The sequence below is a fragment of the Mustelus asterias genome, chromosome 8 (assembly GCF_964213995.1).
Source record: "Mustelus asterias chromosome 8, sMusAst1.hap1.1, whole genome shotgun sequence".
NCBI classification, from domain to species: Eukaryota; Metazoa; Chordata; class Chondrichthyes; order Carcharhiniformes; family Triakidae; genus Mustelus; species Mustelus asterias.
Genome location: NC_135808.1, coordinates 108995847 through 109015656, shown reverse-complemented (window position 1 = coordinate 109015656; position 19810 = coordinate 108995847). Strand labels below are relative to the sequence as shown.

At 43.6% G+C, this 19810-nt stretch overlaps 1 protein-coding gene across 1 annotated transcript in view; it reads left to right on the top strand.

Annotated features, from left to right (window-relative positions):
* kif2c (kinesin family member 2C) overlaps window positions 1-19810 on the top strand; it is a 77463-nt gene that overhangs the window by 7978 nt on the left and 49675 nt on the right. Inside the window, exon 2 of the mRNA XM_078219418.1 lies at window positions 16447-16541. Coding sequence (XP_078075544.1) covers window positions 16447-16541 — 95 coding nt within the window. The remainder of the gene's footprint in view (window positions 1-16446; window positions 16542-19810) is intronic.

Below are 19810 nucleotides of genomic sequence, written 5' to 3'. Positions count from 1 at the left end.
TATTTAGAATAAACAACAAAGTTGGTCTCACTCAAATCCCTTGTCAAGAAATTGCATCGTACAGACTAGAAAAGCCTTGAATTCTGTCATCAACCTGTGTTGAATTCTAGTATGGGCCACTCTTCAGGTAAAGAAAAGCATCTTCTGGTGTCTCCACTCATCACATGAGCAGTCACAGATTGAAACGGTGAAATCAAAATGGACATTGTGCCCACATTCTACTTTTGGGACCAGGTTTTGGTCCAATTTTATGATTCAGATATCATGTTTAAGTGGATTCCCTCCACAAAATCTCTGTGGTGGCAATAGTAGTGTTTTACTCGTTAGTGTTTTACTTGTACACCAAGATCCTCAGCACTCCTTGTTCTTGTAACCTTTTGCAAGCTGTTGTCCCATTATATGCTTTTAGCAATGATTGAAGCATGTGGAGCAGATTCTTGTATCTGAATTTGTTTTAAATTGATGTTGCAGATGTTTTATGACCTACTCCATAAATTCAGTTCTACTTGACACTTGTACGACTATTAGGAGTTTTTTTGCCAAGTTCTTTCGATGTACCTTGCAAATAGGCAGATTTTTGTTACGTAAATATGATTATTTCCATGGTCTCCAATGGGGAATTGTTAAACTGGAAGTCAGAGAAATGCACATCACAGACTGGGTTGATATTTTTTAAGGGCTTTAAAATTAGATTGAAGTTTCTTAATGACTTTTCTGGGAAATAGAAAGCAAAGCAAGTAGAGCTCATGTTTTGTGTGTGCAAGAAGGTTCTAAGCTGCTTGAGCAAAGGGAATTTGAGAACTCGCTCCTTAATGTGATAAAGGTGTACATAGAACAGTACAGCACAGAACAGGCCCTTCGGCCCACGATGTTGTGCCGAGCTTTGTCTGAAACCCAGATCAAGGTATTTCCTCCCTATCATCCCGAAGTACTCCATGTGCCTATCCAATAGCTTCTTAAATGTTCCTAAAGTTTCTGACTCCACTATCCCTGCAGGCAGTCCATTCCACACCCCAACCACTCTCTGCGTAAAGAACCTACCTCGGACATCCTTCCTATATCTCCCACCATGAAACCTATAGTTATGCCCCCTAGTTACCGCTCCATTCACCCGAGGAAATAGTCTTTGAACGTTCACTCTATCTATCCCCCTCATCATCTTATAAACCTCTATCAAGTCTCCTCTCAACCTCCTCCGCTCCACAGAGAAAAGCCCAAGTTCCCTCAACCTTTCCTCATAAGACCTACCCTCCAAACCAGGCAGCATCCTGGTAAATCTCCTTTGCACTCTTTCCAGTGTCTCCACATCCTTCTTGTAGTGAGGTGACCAGAACTGCACACAATATTCCAAATGTGGTCTCACCAAGGTCCTGTACAGTTGCAGCATAACCCCATGGCTCTTAAACTCAAACCCCCTGTTAATGAATGCCAACACACTATAGGCCTTCTTCACGGCTCTATCCACTTGAGTGGCAACCTTCAGAGATCTATGGATATGAACCCCAAGATTTCTCTGTTCCTCCACATTCTTCAGAACCCTACGTTTGACCCTGTAATCCACATTTAAATTTGTCCTACCAAAATGAATCACCTCGCATTTGTCAGGGTTAAACTCCATTTGCCATTTTTCAGCCCAGCTCTGCATCCTATCTATATCTCTTTGCAGCCTACAACAGCCCTCCACCTCATCCACTACTCCACCAATCTTGGTGTCATCAGCAAATTTACTGATCCACCCTTCAGCCCCCTCCTCCAAGTCATTTATAAGAATTACAAATAGCAGAGGATCAAACACTGATCCCTGTGGCACTCCGCTGGTAACTGGTTTCCAGTCTGAAAATTTTCCATCCACCACCACCCTCTGTCTTCTGTTAGATAGCCAGTTACCTACTGTTAGATAGCCAGTTACCTATCCAATCGGCCAAACTTCCCTCTATCCCACACATCCTTACTTTCTTCATAAGCCGACCGTGGGGGACTTTATCAAACGCCTTACTAAAATCCATGTATATGACATCAACCGCACTACCTTCATCTACACACTTAGTTACCTCCTCAAAAAATTCTATCAAATTTGTGAGGCAAGACTTGCCCTTCACAAATCCATGCTGACTATCCCGGATTAAGCTGCATCTTTCTAAATGGTCGTAAATCCTATCCCTAAGGACCTTTTCCATCAATTTACCGACCACCGAAGTAAGACTAACCAGCCTATAATTACCAGGGTCATTTCTATTCCCTTTCTTAAACAGAGGAACCACATTCGCCACTCTCCAGTCCTCTGGCACCACCCCCGTGGACAGTGAGGACGCAAAGATCAAAGCCAAAGGCTCTGCTATCTCATCCCTTGCCTCCCAAAGAATCCTAGGATATATTTCATCAGGCCCAGGGGACTTATCAACTTTCAGTTTATTCAAAATTGCTAGTACATCTTCCCTCCGAACATCTACTTCCTCCAGCCTATCCGCCTGTGACACCCTCTCTTCCTCAAAAACATGGCCCCTCTCCTTGGTGAACACTGAAGAAAAGTATTCATTCATCACCTCTCCTATCTCTTCTGACTCCATGCACAAATTCCCAGTGCCGTCCTTGACCGGACCCAGCCTCACCCTGGTCATTCTTTTATTCCTCACATAAGAGTAAAAAGCATTGGGGTTTTCCTTGAGCCGACCCGCCAAGGACTTCTCATGCCCCCTCCTAGCTCTCCGAAGCCCCTTTTTCAGCTCATTTCTTGCTAACTTGTAACCCTCCATCGAGCCAACTGAACCTTGTTTTCTCAACCTAACATACGCTTCCTTCTTCCTCTTGACAAGACATTCCACCTCTTTTGTGAACTATAGTTTCCTCACTCGGCCATTTCCTCTCTGCCTGGCAGAGACATACCTATCAAGGACACACAGTATTTGTTCCTTGAAAAGGTTCCACTTATCATTAGTGCCTTTGCCTGACAATTTTTGTTCCCATCCTATGCTTCCTAATTCCTGCCTGATTGCATCATAATTACCTCCCCCCCCCCAATTGTAAACTATGCCCTGCCGTATGGCCCTCTCCCTCTCCATTGCAATAACAAAAGACACCGAATTGTGGTCACTATCTCCAAAGTGCTCTCCCACAACCAAATCCAACACTTTAGATGAAGAGGTAGAGACAGAAAGCAAATTAACTATTTGGAACAACCTACGCAAGGCAAAACTGATATTGTACACCATTAAAAAGAATTTGCAGCACAGAAGCAGGTCATTTGGCCCAACCAGGCAATGCCAGCATTTGCATTCCATGTGAGGCTGCTCTCATCTTTTCTCATCTGAATCTATCATCGTGACCATCCATTCCTTTCTCCCTCACATGCTTGCCCAGTTTCCCTTTGAAACAAATAGTATAGATGCATTTAATACATCCCTGTGGTACTATCATAGAATCCCTACAGTACAGAAAGAGGCCATTCGGCCCATCGAGTCTGCACCGACCACAATCCCACCCAGGCCCTACCCCCATATCCCTACAGATTTACCCGCTAATCCCTCTAACCTACACATCTCAGGACACTAAGGGCAATTTTTTTTTTAGCATGGCCAATCAACCTAACCCGCACATCTTTGGACTGTGGGAGGAAACCGGAGCACCCGGAGGAAACCCACGCAGACACGAGGAGAATGCGCAAACTCCACACAGACAGTGACCCAAGCCGGGTCGCTGTCCTACTGAGTCCTATATTCTCACCACTCATTGGACATTCAAAATAAGCATCTCTACCCTATTGGATTTTTCTACTTTAAGTCTTGTATTTGATCATCTCTCAGCTGCCTTTTTCAAGAGAAAAGGAACCCTGCATGTTTGTGCTTTCCTGATTAAACCCACTTATTTCTGGTATCACCTCTGTAAATCTCTGACCTGGGTGGCACAGTGGTTAGCACTGCTACCTCAGCACCAGGAACCCAGGTTCAATTCCGGCCTTGGTCACTGTCTGCATGGAGTTTGCACTTTCTCCCTGTGTCTGCATGAGTATCCTCCGGGTGCTCCGGTTTCCTCCCACAGTCCAAAGATGTGCGGGTTAGGTTGATTGGCCATGCTAAATTGACCCTAGTGTCAGGGATAAGCAGGGTAAATATGTGGGTTACGGGAATAGGGCCTGGGTGGGATTGTGATCAGTACAGACTCGATGGGCCAAATGGCCTCTTCTATACTGTATACCTTCTATATCATTCTCCTATATTTCTAATATCCTATTAATATGGTTATCAGAACTATACAGTACTTTAGATGTGACCTAATCAAGGTTTGATACTTTCTATTTTCAATTCTATCCTTCTGGAAATAAAGCCTAATGCTTGTTTTTTTAATATATGCCCTTGCTAACCTATGGTGCAAGTTTTAATGATTCAATTTATTGATGCTCGGAGATTCCTTCGTTTTTCTCCCCTACCGAAATTTGCATTCTCCAAAGAAGTGACCATCCTATTCTTGCTACCATCTGTGATGAGCTTCGTTTGCCCATTCTACAATTTTAGCAATCACTGTTGTCTTTGGCCTAGTATGAGGTAGTCGTGGTCCTGGACTCCCAGATAAGGTTAGAGGCAATACTATTAGCAAATTCTATCTTTTATTGAGCATAGTGCTAACTATTTATAATGTAGTCTCTACATGGAACAATCGATCTCCATGCTCTTATGTGCTCCTATGTCTTTGATGTAAACTATATATTTAACATTAATCTTTTATACTAATAGTTTATTAATGTCTTGTAATTTGGTGCCATCCTCCTCCGTGTTAGTTACCAATTCCCAATATCACCCAGTACTCCACAAATTGTTCTTGATTAAATTATAAACCAGTGGTTGCAGCACTAATTCTTCTGGAACACCATTTCCCACACTCTGCCATTCTGAATAAATATATTTTACGTCCACTCTGCTTTCTGTCTTGGAGTTAGCTAGCAATCCATTTTGCCATGTTCCCTGACTTGTATATTCTTTGACTTTATTCATTAGTCTATTATGGAGGACCTTATGAAAGTCCAAGTAAATTACTTTTTGCCAGAGGAGAATAGCTAGCGCAGTTGATGGAGTTGGAACTAAATTCTTGTCAGTGCCAGAAAGAGTAGCTTTAATTTTGTCGAAGGGAGGGAGGGATGTTTGTATAGTGGTGTTATAATCCAGGAGCACAAGCTAATGCTCTGGGCATGCTCAAATCCTGTGGAATTTAAATTCAATTAAGTTTTTAAAACTCCAGAATTAAAAGTTAGTAGTGGTGACCACTACAGCTGTCACTGACTGTTGTAAAGACCCATCTGGCTCACTAATGTGCTTCAGGGAAAAGAATCTGCTATCTTTACCTGGCCTTGCCTACATGTAGCTCCAGATCCAAGTATGGTGCATCTGGAGCTATATGTAGTTTAAATGGCCGATCAAGCCATTCAGTTCAAGAGCAATTGGGGACTGGTGATGAATGCTAACCTTGCTAGCGATGTCCACGTCCTGTGAATGAATTTTAAAAATTGTTACGTGTGCATGTACATAACAATGTAAGATTTTATTGAGGGTTGATTTTTGGGAATTCCGTGTTCATTTTCATTAACTCCTTTATTCAGTGATGCAATCACATTCAACATAAATCCAGACGGTAATGTTACAATGTTTTTAGGTTTCCTCATTTAGGTAACAGCACAAATGCAAAGAGTGGTGGACTAGAACTAATTGAATAACTTCATAAGCGATGACATAGACACAATGTGCTAAATGGCCTACTCTTGTGTTGTAATAATTGCATCTGGTCCAGTTTATTTTTTTTTAATGTTCATGACTTGCGACTCATGATTTCAAATGAAGAGGGCATGCCAAGTGCAGCGTCAGGCATACCTAAAAATGCCTGGTGAAGCTGTAACAATGGACTGTTTGTGTGCCAAGCAGCAAGTGATAAGCAGCAAAGCAATTTCACAATCATTGGATCAGATCTTAAGCTCTGCAATCCTGCTGCATCTAGTTATGAATTCTGGTGGACAATTTAACAACTCGCTGGAAAGAAAGCTCTACAAAGAACCTGATCCTCAACAATGAGGGGGCCCAGTGCAACTAAGCTTTTGCAAAAAATTTTAGACAAAAATGCTGAGTCAATTATCCTTCTCTTGCTCCTCCAGAAGTCCCCAGCATTGCAGATGCTGTTCTTCAGCCAATTCTTCACATGATGTCAAGAAATGGCTGAAGACACTGGATACTGCAAAGGCAATGGGTCCTGACAATATTTGCCAATGGTACTGAAAATTTGTGCTTCAAAATCTCGGGATTGCTGCCTGTGCCGCGGGAGAGTGAGAACAGGAATCGGTGGAGAATGAATGCGTGGCTGAGGGACTGGAGCAAGGGACAAGGATTTGGGTACTTGGATCATTGGGACCTCTTTAGGGGCAGGTGTGACCTGTTTAAAAAAGACGGGTGGCACTTGAATCCCAGGGGGACCAATATCCTGGCAGGAAGGTTGGCTAAGGCTACTGGAGAGACTTTAAACTAGAAAGGTTGGGGGGAGGGAATCGAAATGAGGGGACTGAGAGCGAGGAGGTTAGCTCGCAAATTGATAAGGAATGTAAACAGGGTAAGAGGGAGGTTAGACGAGTGATGGAGAAGGGAAGTGCTCAGGCTGAAGGTCTGAGATGTGTCTATTTTAATGCCAGGAGTGTAGTGAATAAAGTGGATGAGCTTAGAGCGTGGATTGCTGCTTCGAATTGTGATGTGGTGGCCATTACGGAGACTTGGATGTCTCAGGGACAGGACTGGGTGCTTCAGGTGCCGGGTTTTAGATGTTTCAGGAAGGACAGGGAGGGAGGCAAGAGAGGGGGGGGGAATGGCACTGTTGATCAGGGATAGTGTCACGGCTGTAGAGAAGGTGGACGCCGTGGAGGGATTGACTACGGAGTCTCTGTGGGTGGAGGTTAGGAACAGGAAGGGGTCGGTAACGTTGCTGGGTGTTTTCTATAGGCCGCCCAATAGTAACAGAGATGTTGAGGAGCAGATGGGGAAACAGATCCTGGAGAGATGTAGGAATAACAGAGTTGTCGTGATGGGAGATTTTAATTTCCCAAACATAGATTGGAATATCCCTAGGGCTAGGGGTTTGGATGGAGAGGAGTTTGTTAGGTGTGTCCAGGAGAGTTTCCTGACACAGTATGTGGATAAGCCTACTAGAGGAGAGGCTGTACTTGATCTGGTGCTGGCTAATGAACCTGGACAGGTGGAGGATCTCTCGGTGGGTGAGCATCTTGGGGATAGCGATCATAATTCTATCTCCTTCACGATAGCATTGGAAAGAGATAGGATCAGGCAGGCTAGGAAAGTGTTTCTCTGGAGTAAAGGGAAATACAGTGTCATCAGGGAGGAAATTAGACGGGTAAATTGGAAGGAGGCATTCTTGGGGAAAAGTACCGAAGGAAAGTGGAGGATTTTCAAGGAATGTTTGTCTGGAGCTCTGCATGACAACGTTCCGATGAGACGGGGGTGTTGGTAGGGTACGGGAACCGTGGTGCACGAAGGTTGTGATGAACCTGGTGAATAAGAAAAGAGAGGCGTACAGAAGGTTCAGAGAGCTAGGAGGTGTTAAGGATTTAGAGGAGTATACGGGATGTAGGAAGGAGCTTAAGAAGGAAATTAGGAGAGCGAGAAGGGGTCATGAGAAGGCCTTGGCGGGTAAGATTAAGGAGAATCCCAAGGCTTTCTACAAATATGTCAAGAGTAAAAGGATGAGATGTGAAGGCATAGGACCCTTGAAAGGTGAAGGGGGAAAAGTTTGTGCGGAACCGTTAGAAATGGCGGAGCTGCTTAATGAATACTTTACCTCGGTATTCACGGTGGAAAGGGATCTGGGTGGTTGTACTGCTGGTTTGCGGTGGACAGAAAGGATCGAGCATGTGGACATAAAGAAAGAGGATGTGTTGGAACTATTGAATGGCATCAAGGTTGGTAAGTCGCCGGGACCGGATGGGATGTACCCCAGGTTACTGTGGGAGGCGAGGGAGGAGATTGCGGAGCCTTTGGCGATGATCTTTGCATCGTCGATGGAGACGGGAGAGGTTCTGGAGGATTGCAGATGTGGTCCCTATATTCAAGAAAGGGAACAGGGACAGCCCGGGAAATTACCGACCGGTGAGTCTAACCTCAGTGGTTGGTAAGTTGATGGAGAGGATCCTGAGAGACAGGATTTATGATCATCTAGAGAAGTTTAGTATGATCAAAAGTAGTCAGCACGGCTTTGTCAAGGGCAGGTCGTGCCTTACGAGCCTGGTTGAGTTCTTTGAAAATGTGACCAAACACATTGACGAAGGAAGAGCGGTGGATGTGGTCTATATGGACTTCAGCAAGGCGTTCGATAAGGTCCCCCATGCAAGACTTCTTGAGAAAGTGAGAGGGCATGGGATCCAAGGGGCTGTTGCCTTGTGGATCCAGAACTGGCTTGCCTGCAGAAGGCAGAGAGTGGCTGTGGAGGGGTCTTTCTCTGCATGGAGGTCAGTGACCAGTGGAGTGCCCCAGGGATCTGTTCTGGGACCCTTGCTGTTTGTCATTTTCATAAATGACCTGGATGAGGAAGTGGAGGGATGGGTTGGTAAGTTTGCTGACGACACCAAGGTAGGTGGTGTTGTGGATAGTTTGGAGGGATGTCAGAAGTTGCAGCGAGACATAGATAGAATGCAAGACTGGGCGGAGAAGTGGCAGATGGACTTCAACCCGGAAAAGTGTGTGGTGATCCATTTTGGCAGATCCAATGGGATGAAGCAGCAGTATAATATGAAGGGTACCATTCTTAGCAGTGTAGAGGATCAGAAGGACCTTGGGGTCCGGGTCCATAGGACTCTTGAATCGGCCTCGCAGGTGGAGGATGCGGTCAAGAAGGCGTACGGCGTACTGGCCTTCATTAATCGAGGGATTGAGTTTAGGAGTCGGGAGATAATGCTGCAGCTTTATAGGACCCTGGTTAGACCCCACTTGGAGTACTGCGCGCAGTTCTGGTCACCTCATTACAGGAAAGATGTTGAAGCCATTGAAAGGGTGCAGAGGAGATTTACAAGGATGTTGCCTGGATTGGGGGGCATGCCTTATGAGGATAGGTTGAGGGAGCTTGGTCTCTTCTCCCTGGAGAGACGAAGGATGAGAGGTGACCTGATAGAGGTTTACAAGATGTTGAGAGGTCTGGATAGGGTAGACTCTCAGAGGCTATTTCCAAGGGCTGAAATGGTTGCTACGAGAGGACACAGGTTTAAGGTGCTGGGGGGTAGGTACAGGGGGGATGTCAGGGGTAAGTTTTTCACTCAGAGGGTGGTGGGTGAGTGGAATCGGCTGACGTCGGTGGTGGTGGAGGCAAACTCGTTGGGGTCTTTTAAGAGACTTCTGGATGAGTACATGGGATTTAATGGGATTGAGGGCTATAGATAGGCCTAGAGGTGGGGATGTGATCGGCGCAACTTGTGGGCCGAAGGGCCTGTTTGTGCTGTGGCTTTCTATGTTCTATGTTCTAAAACTTGACATGCACCTGGGCCAGGTGTTTCAGTGCAGCTACAGCACTGGCATCTACCTGCCAATATAGAAAATTGCCCAGAAATGTCCTGACCATAAGAAACGGAACAAATTCAACTTGTCCCATCCACAAACATTTACTCTCCATCAATGCACAGTGGCAGCAGTTTGTACAATCTACAAGATGCACTACAAGAACTCACCAAGACAATTCCAAGAACACCACCTCAATCTGCAACCCCTACCATCTAGGACAAGTGCAGCAGAACCATGGGAATGCTTCCACTTGGAAACTCCCCTCCAAGTCACTCACCATCCTGACTTGGAAATATATCGCCTTCCTTCATCGTCATTGGGTTGAAATCCTGGAATTCCCTCCCTGACGCCACTGTGATTGTACCTACACCTTCCTGGACTGCAGTGGTTCAAGAAGGCAGCTCACCACCAGTTTCTCGAGGGCAATTAGGGATGGGCATTTCAAAAGTGCAACCAGTTTGGAGGTCTTCAGTCATCCAACATCCTGTATTAACGTTTATCTTTGGCTATGTCATATTCAGAAGAGTGATGTATGAACATGCATTTGCAAATTAACCTTTAATGGCAGATTATCAGCCTGTTGTAGAATTAATCACCTTCCACACAACCGTTTTATCATATAGTATCATACATTATGGCAGTTCTTGAAGCACTTTGTGAGAACTGATGGCTGAGTAACGATTGTTTGTACTTTAAATTGTAGTCTCCAGCGATAGAGGATTGGGGACTGATCCTGGTGGTAGATCGAGACAATGTTTGTGTCAGAAGCAAAGGACCTATGAATGCTTCCTCATGGAATGCAGGAGCAAGGGTTCCCACCATTTTGTTTCTTTTGTTCCTCAACGTTCCAGAGGATGTTGACTTTATAGTCGAAAGTTTCCAGTACGTGCTGGTTAGGTGGATTGACCATATTAACTTGCCCCTTAATGTCCCATGGTTAGGGGGATTAGTGGGGTTACAGGGATAGGACGGGGATGGACCTGGGAAAGATGCTCTGTCGGAGAGTCGGTGCAGACTCGATGGGTCGAATGGGACAGGCCAGGATAACTGGTCCTTTACTTCTAATAGGTTCCTGCCATTGCTGTTCATCTGTTTCTGGAGGAAGATCTGGCAAACCTGTACTCGGAGCAATGAGCATGGGGGACAGAATCTATGATTGGAGGAATGGCTCTACACCAATTCTGGTGTTTCCTATGTATCAAACTGACTTCTCTCATTATTTGTCCATTGCTCCCATGTATCTTGAATGTTGATCAGTATAACGGCTCTGATTATTAACATTTTTTTATATATTACTCAAATTTTAGTCTTAATTTTTCATTATTCACAGTCCACCTCATGGATTTGGTATCCATTGCTGTGAGTTGACATGCTGTACTGACAATATTGTACATAGGATCCCTACAGTGCAGAAGGAGGCCATTCGACCCATCAAGTCTGCCCCGACTCTCTGGCAGAGCATCTTTCCCAGGTCCATCCCCGTCCTATCGCTGTAACCCCACTAATCCCCCTAACAATGGGACATTAAGGAGCAAGTTAATATGGTCAATCCACCGAACCTGCACATCTTTGGATGTTGCTGATGTTAGTACTTTTTGGTGATATTGATACTCATTCAAAGTATCTAACTCGGTTTAAATATATTTGGACCAGATCTTTCTTGCCTCTGACCAGTGTTTTTTCAATCGATGTATTACCTCAATCCTTAGTGATGCCTCCTCCTATGTCTTATGGTTTGCTGAGATTGGCTACAACTGAACTCCAGGGTAGCATCCGTTTCACTGATGTAAAATGTGCAGTTAATGTTTTTCCTTTTTGTTCGTCCCTCTGACTTGGGTGATTTCTGGCTGTTGAATCTCCGTCCTACCATATGCTGTCAGCATGAAGTTGCTACATTTCAGAGCATCTATCTTTGGATAATTTTTTTCTGTAAAATTTTCAGTAAAGATCTTCTAGCGGCACGGTAGCACAGTGGTTAGCACTGCTGCTTCACAGCTCCAGGGTCCCGGGTTCGATTCCCGGCTCGGGTCACTGTCTGTGTGGAGTTTGCACATTCTCCTCGTGTCTGCGTGGGTTTCCTCCGGGTGCTCCGGTTTCCTCCCACAGTCCAAAGATGTGCGGGTTAGGTTGATTGGCCAGGTTAAAAAAAAAAAATTGCCCCTTAGAGTCCTGGGATGTGTAGGTTAGAGGGATTAGCGGGTAAAATATGTGGGGGTAGGGCCTGGGTGGGATTGTGGTCGGTGCAGACTCGATGGGCCGAATGGCCTCCTTCTGCACTGTAGGGTTTCTATGATTCTAGTATAGTCTGAGTGGGATAATGTTATGCTGTGCTCTGGTATCAAGTTTCAGATTTGTAGTTGTGGACTTTATCCCCCCCCCCCCCCCACTTTCTGATCTGAATGGTTGTGAATTTCTTTTCCCTGAGAACTGTCACAACCAGACATTTCATGCAGTTGTATAGTTCTTGTGTTTGTGTTCTTAAATGCCCCATCTTCCAGGGTATGGATATTTTGCTTTCTTTTTCTTCTCATTTGCCCTGTTGCTCTGACTCAGTAATTTGATTAATCATCATCTTTCTTTGTTCTGCACATCTTTTTCCAGTGACTTTCCACAACGCTGCAGTTTTATCTGTATGGAGAGCATTTTTTTCTGCCTATGAGCTTGCCATCCACAGTTTTCTTTCTCCTGATATATATTTTATTGCTGTTTTACTGCATCTACCTTGCTGCCTTTGCCTTGACTTAACTGAAGGTTAGTTGTTTGGATAACCAGCATCTTCATCTGTCAAGTCATGGCTTCATGTGCTCTGGCAGTATCTGTAGCCTGAGATGAAGTTTAAAAAGTAAAGTTTGTTTATTTAGTCAAGTAAGGCTTACATTTAACACTGCAATGAAGTTACTGCAAAATTCCCCTAGTTGCCACACTTCAATGCCTGTTTGGGTCAATGCATCTAACCAGCGTGTCTTTCAGACTGTGGGAGGAAACACACAGAATGTGCAAGTTCCATATAGACAGTGACCCAAGCCGGGAATCGAACCTGGGTCCCTGGTGCTGTGAGGCAGCAGTGCTAACCACTGTGCTACCCCCCGTGCTGTCCAGCTTGTCTGTCCAATCAGACCATTTTGTACCTCAGTGTATGTTGCTCGAAATGAACTGATCGACCAGCTTTTCACCTGTTTGTTTGAAGTTATGTTTGCTGGTTACATTTCTCAATCTCATTAAGAAATTATCAACAGACTCACCTGGTTCCTGCCTCAAGCATTGAAAATCATATTGGTGGATCTGATGGCTTGATTTAGGGTTGCCGATGTTCTGAATTTCTCATTTATCTGGGTTTTTACTGTCGCCTTTACTGATCTTCCAGCTGTTAAAAAGATCATAGAAACCCTACAGTGCAGAAGAAGGCCATTCGGCCCATCGAGTCTGCACCGACCACAATCCCACCCAGGCCCTACCCCCACATATTTACCCGCTAATCCACACATCCCAGGACTCTAAGGAGCAATTTTTAACCTGGCCAATCAACCTAACCCGCACATCTTTGGACTGTGGGAGGAAACCGGAGCACCGGACCAAAACTATTGGTCTAGTTGGACCAAGGAGCGGCACAGGCTTGGAGGGCCGAAGGGCCTGTTTCCTGTGCTGTACTGTTCTTTGTTCTTTTGTTCACCCGGAGGAAACCCACGCAGACACGAGGAGAATGTGCAAACTCCACACAGACAGTGACCCGAGCCGGGAATCGAACCCGGGACCCTGGAGCTCTGAAGCAGCAGTGCTAACCACTGTGCTACCGTGCCGCCCAAAAATCTATATCTATTTTTCCTGTCCACAAAAGAATGTAACTGATTCTTCGAGGTACCTTTTTAGAAAACTACTGAATGTCAATTTGAATTTCATCTAAACTTCACAAATACCTCCATGACATGTATCACGGATTGCAACTGTGCATTCCTTATTGCAGCAGCATCCATTTCAGTGTCGCACGATCCATTTTTTTTCCCCCTTTCCCAGGCGTTAATATATTTGATTCTTTTGCAATCTATTCTGCATTCTATTTTGTTTATAACACTTGGATTTTACGCTACAATATTGTGGCATGTGGTTCGCAGAAGTCTGAAATAATCGCTTTATCAGACACAAATATCGAAGCTCCCCTTGTGTATTTCAACAGATTGCATAGTGTGCTGCAGAATGATTGATTGTGGCGCAGTAGTGAATGATGTGGCATTCTGGATGTACGTACATGTGTGGTTCCTGACTCTTGTGGAATAATATACAGTCCCAAATATTAAAATCTGCTTGAGTTACAATCAAGTGAGTTGTCCTGAGCTCTGTTTCTTTTAATATTGTTTCTGAAACTATAAACAGTGCAATGCTTTTGAGGAAAAATTGGATCATAAAGCAAAACTATTCATTGCATTTAAAGTAAATGGAGTGGCATAGTGGATAGCACTGCTGCCTCAACGCCAAAGACCTGGGTTCGATTCCTGGCTTGGGTGTCTGTCTGCATGGGTTTCCTCCGGGTGCTCTGGTTTCCTCCCACAGTTTGAAAGAAGTGCTGATTAGGTGTACTGGCTATGCTAAATTCTCCCTCCGTTTACCCAACTAAAGTAATGTTCTAGGGGTTCCTTTTTTTTTTTCAGACAAAAAAATGATAGTTTGGACCTCTTGATTCCTACCCCTAATTTTTGCTCCATTAAAGTGATGGGCTGTTCTGGTTTTGAAAACTTAACCTGCTGAGATGCAGCTGGTATCTCATACTTGTTTTGAGGACTTTAGCCACAAATGGTAGTCAAGCTATTTTATGATGTCACAATAGCTTCCTCGTGATGGCTTGAAGATTATGTGGGCTGTGTTGTCAGTCTGCATTTCTTATCCATCATCTTGTAAGGCAAGCTGAATGCATCTCCTTGAGTTTTTTTGGACATCCCCTGGAATAGCTCAAGCACTTTTGAAATTTTGGTAAGTGTCTCTCTAGAATGTCAAATATGAAGATTAGTATACTTTTCAAAATGTCAAAATTCACACATTTTAGTTGTGTTCAAAGATTCTCTATGTTCAGATTTTAGGATATATCCTATGGATTGAGTTGCTTAAGCAAAGCTCTTCAAAATAGGATATTACGTCAACTTTTGTAACACGTGTATGTAAACTGAGTTATAGTTGTAATATGTGCATATTGCAATAAGATTGTAAACCTCATGGGTTGCAGCCTGACAAATGAAATTTGAAGGACTATATTTACATGTAAAACAGGTGTACCATTTTTCAAAATAAATTATTGCTTTTAGCTGGCCTCCTGGACTCCAGAATTACATGTAAATTGAGTTAATCACATGCTCTCTTGTTTTTCATGCAATATTTTAATGCATTATTTCTAAGCAATGGAACTTCGTTGTTTTTTGTATACTTTGTGTATATAATATGCAAGTGTCGTCAGGAAACTACAAGTGGCTGTACCTTTGGGCTTTGACTTGATACCAATTTGGGTTAAATTACTGGCTTGATTCTACAAAAATGTTTGCTTCTACCAGGACAGATGTGAGTAGTATACTCTGGGGTGGCATGGTAGCACAGTGCTGCCTCACAGTGCTAGGGATCTAGGTTCAATTACCAGCTTGGGTAACTGTCTGCATGTTTTCTTCTGTGTCTGCGGGGGTTTCCTCCCACAGTCCAAAGACTTGCTGGTTAGGTGCATTGGCCATGCTAATTCTTCCTCGGTGTACTTGAACAGGCACTAGGGTGTGGTGACTGGAGGATTTTCACTGTAACTTCATTGCAGTGTTAATGTAAGCCTACTTGTGACTCTAATAAACTTTTTATTCTGTATGTATATTCTGCACATAATGATCTCGATTGAAATCTGCAATGGTGAAGCAGTGCTGCAGTAAATGGCATAATGACAGATGTGATTACGAAGCTGTTAAATTTTCACTGTATAGAGCGATCAACCTGTGGAATTCACTACCACGGAAAGTAGTTGAGGCCAAATCATTGTTTGTTTTTCAAGAAGCAATTAGATGTAGCACTTGGGGCGAAGGGGATCAAAGGATATGGGGGGTAAGGTGGGATCAGGCTCTTGAGTTGGATAATCAGTCAATATCATAATGAATGGCGGAGGAGGCTCGAAGGGCCAAGTAGCCTGAACCTGCTCCTATTGTCTGTTTCTATGTTTTCATTATAGGAGTTTGATTATGAAATCAAATCCAGTTAACTGCCATGATATTTACATCAAACTAAATGAAAGGACTGGTGTGCAATATCACAATCAATACGTGGTCAAATTCACTTTATGGGGCATACTGTAATTTCACTGCTGATTTCTTGTAGCCCAAGAAATTTGAGGGAAACAGCAGACATTTATTTGTACTTCAGGCTGCTGTAGAGTTCACTTGTCTTTGTCTCAATACTTTCACAAGTGATATACATTTGTCCATTATGTTTGCTTCAATTCCATATGAAGGAATTTGGCATAAAACTGGATTTATCTGCGCAGACACGACACTAGTACAGCTAGCTGGTTTGATACCAGCGTTTTATATTGTTTTTAAAAGTAAAGCTGCCTTTGAATTGTGAACCATATTTTACTGCATTTCTGCAGCAAGGTGCTGCCAGGCATTTACCAATTCATTTTTGCGCATAGAGAATGTATACTTGCAGATAGTTCAAGTTTGTATAGTGTTTCAGTTCGAAAAATGATCCTGTGTACATATTAAAAACAGCCCACTTAGTTTCAATTGCGTATTTAAAGGCGCTTCTATAATCTGGGCTTTGAGGGATAAATCGAAGGACATGGGCAAATCCGCTCCAGTGGGGAGAGATGGCATTCTCATCTAATGTTAGGCCAAGAGGTGTATTTAGCTTTCCCCATATCATGTAGTTTATCTGAATTTGTGTTGCTTGGTTTATTTCTTCATAGGGATGATACAAGATGCAAGTATAACTGAATTGTTTACCGATAAATCTTGTGTAAGAGCTGAGTGGCACGAAGACACCGTAAGTAAGGCCAAGGAGGTAAGATCTTCTGTTGAAATTTATATTTTGAGCAACATTTTAGTTAAAAGATTGTGATGGTCCAGTCCAGTGGTGGGCAACATGCAGCCCACGAGACATTTTGTTGACTGTTGTCTATGCACAAATTTGCCACTTTCTGCTGATTTTCATCTGTCATTTGTTTCCTATTGGTATGACTGAAGTGATACGTGCATAAAGCAAGGGCAAGTGAAGTGAGCTGTATGCTGATTGCGCACAACATTGGCTGTGAGAGCCATGTGTCTAAACCGTAAACATTTCTTTTGTTTTTACCATTTGAAGTTGAGTTCTACTAATAAATGATTGAGCATTTTCTATAACTCATGAAATATTTGGCATGTATTTAATCTTATTCATGGGCACATTTAGTGAACAGGTCTGATTTTTAATCTGGAGGCCATTCATGTGGCCCCCTCACTAGCCTAGGTTGTCCCTCACTGGTCTAGTCCAAAATCTTTGGAATAAATATCAAATCTTTGCTGTTTGAATTCAAACTATATAAATAACAATACAGCACAGGAACAGACCCTTCGGCCCTCCAAGCCCGTGCCGCTCCCTGGTCCAAACTAGACCATTCTTTTATATTCCTCCATTCCCGCTCCGTTCATGTGGCTATCTAGCTAAGTCTTAAACGTTCTCAGTGTGTCCGCCTCCACCACCTTGCCTGGCAGCGCATACCAGGCCCCCACCACCCTCTGTGTAAAATATGTCCTTCTGATATCTGTTAAACCTCCCCCCCTTCACCTTGAACCTATGACCCCTTGTAAACGTCACCACCGACCTGGGGAAAAGCTTCCCACTGTTCACCCTATCTATGCCTTTTCATAATTTTATACACCCCTATTAAGTCTCCCCTCATCCTCCGTCTTTCCAGGGAGAACAACCCAGTTTACCCAATCTCTCCTCATAACTAAGCCCCTCCATACCAGGCAACATCCTGGTAAACCTCCTCTGTACTCTCAACTAAGATTATCTATTAAGATATTAGAATGGAAGTTGTTTATCACAGTCTTTGTGCTTGTGTTGCATATCAACTTCTGACCAATTCAAGGCCAGATCTGGTTTTGAAACAATCATATTCCCAAAAAAGAATATTCTTGTGCCATGTGTAAGATCAAGTACCAACTAAAATTTGTTTATTCTAGTTTGTCTATGTATTGTTCACTTGAGAACACCAACATTGTCAGTGGCAGATGCAGCTATCAAGGCACATAGTCTCGTATTCCAACATCTCCAATATGCTGCAAGAGAAGTTTGAGTGCTACTTCCACTCTACAGATGTGGAAGACTCAGACTGGATATGTGATCCATTTTAATTCACTTCTGCTTCATCACAAAAGCTGGCATTAAAAGAAAAAGAGGAATATTTGATTTATTATTGTCACAAGTATTAGTATACAGTTAAAAGTATTGTTTCTTGCACGCTATACAGACATAGCATACCATTCATAGAGAAGGAAATGAGAGTGCAAAATGTAGTGTTACAGTCATAGCTAGGGTGTAGAGAAAGATCAATTAATGCGAGGTAGGTCCACTCAAAAGTCTGATGGCAGCAGGGAAGAAGCTGTTCTTGAATGGGTTGGTACATTACCTCAGATTTTTGTATCTTTTTCCCGACGGAAGAAGGTGGAAGAAAGAATGTCCGGAGTGCGTCGGGTCCTTGATTATGCTGGCTGCTTTTCCGAGGCAGCGGAAAGTGTAGACAGAGTCAATGGATGGGAGGCTGCAGAGCTACGGATGGATCACACAATGAAGCTGAAGTTTGGAGAGGTGTCTTTAAATATGTTTTGGCTGAATGAATTTCCAACAATCTCTGGCCATGCTATTGCTGTACTCCTGCCATTTCTGACAACATTCCTGTGCGAGCTGGCATGCGTAAAAACCAACAGGAGGGAGTGCTTATCAGTGGATCAAGATGGTCCTCATCAATTCCTCCCTAGATCAAAAGGCTCAGTGCGCACTGGCAGCCCCAGGTTTCCCACTAACCTGGCAAGTTGTTATTTACTCAAATTTGTGCTTTGCTCTGATCCATTGAATTCAATTCAATTGTATGCTGCAAACTGCTCGAGTAAGTAAATGTGACATGGGCAATCGATTCAGCTGAACAAATCTGGGTGTGCCGTGGAATTGTTTGTCTCATTGGTGTGTGGCGTGTTACTGGAAAGATTGGGAACCACTTCTACGAAACAATTCAGCTGGCATTCTGCTGATAGAGAGGTGTTACAAATAATTTTTTTTTTAAATTACCAGTTTGTGATTCACAAACAATTAAGGTTTAATTCATCAGAACTCCCTCGACCTATTTTGAACGGCTATCGCAATGAATAGCTGTTGCCTTTCAAATTCTGAAAAATCTGCTGACCCATTCTGCAACCATGGAAATGGCCAGCTAAAGGTACCAACAGTGGCAGCTTTTGCACTACTTGACATAGAAGACACTGAGACAATGTAGAGTATGTCCCTAGCCATCAAAATAGCTTCTTGCTGGACATATCCTTTGATTTAATTTATCATTGTCACATGTATTGGTATACAATGTTTCTTGAGTGCCATATAGACAAAGCATACCGTACATAGGAAAGGAGCGAGTGCAGAATGTAGTGTTACAGTTATAGCTAGGGTGTGAAGAAAGATCACCTTAATGCAACCCATTCAAAAGTCTGATGGCAGCAGGGAAGAAGCTATTCATGAATCGGTTGTTACATGTCTTCAGACGTTTGTATGGTTTTCCTGATGGAAGAGAGTATGTCCGGGGTGCATGGGGTCCTTTTAATAATGCTGGCTGCTTTTCGGAGGCAGCGGGAAGTGTAGACAGTGACAATGGATGAGAAGCTGGTCTGAGTGATGGACTGGGCTTTGGTTCATGGCCCTTTGTAGTTTCTTACAGTCTTGGACAGAGCAGGAACCATACCAAGCTGATAAAACCGGAAAGCATGCTTTCTATGGTGCATCTGTCGAAGTTGGTGAGAGTTGTAGTGGACATGCTCAATTTCCTTAGTCTCCTGAGAAAGTAGAGGCGTTGGTGGGCTTTCTTAACTATAACAGCCGCATGGAGGAACCAGGACAGGTTGTTGGTGATCTGGACACCTAAAAACTTGCAGCTTTTGACCATTTCTGCTTCGTCCCCATTGATGTAGACAGGGACTTGCCCTCCTCTACGCTTCCTGAAGTCAATGACTATCTCCTTCGTTTTGTTGACATTGAGGGAGATTATTGTCGTCGCACCAGTTCACCAGATTCTCTCTCTGTAT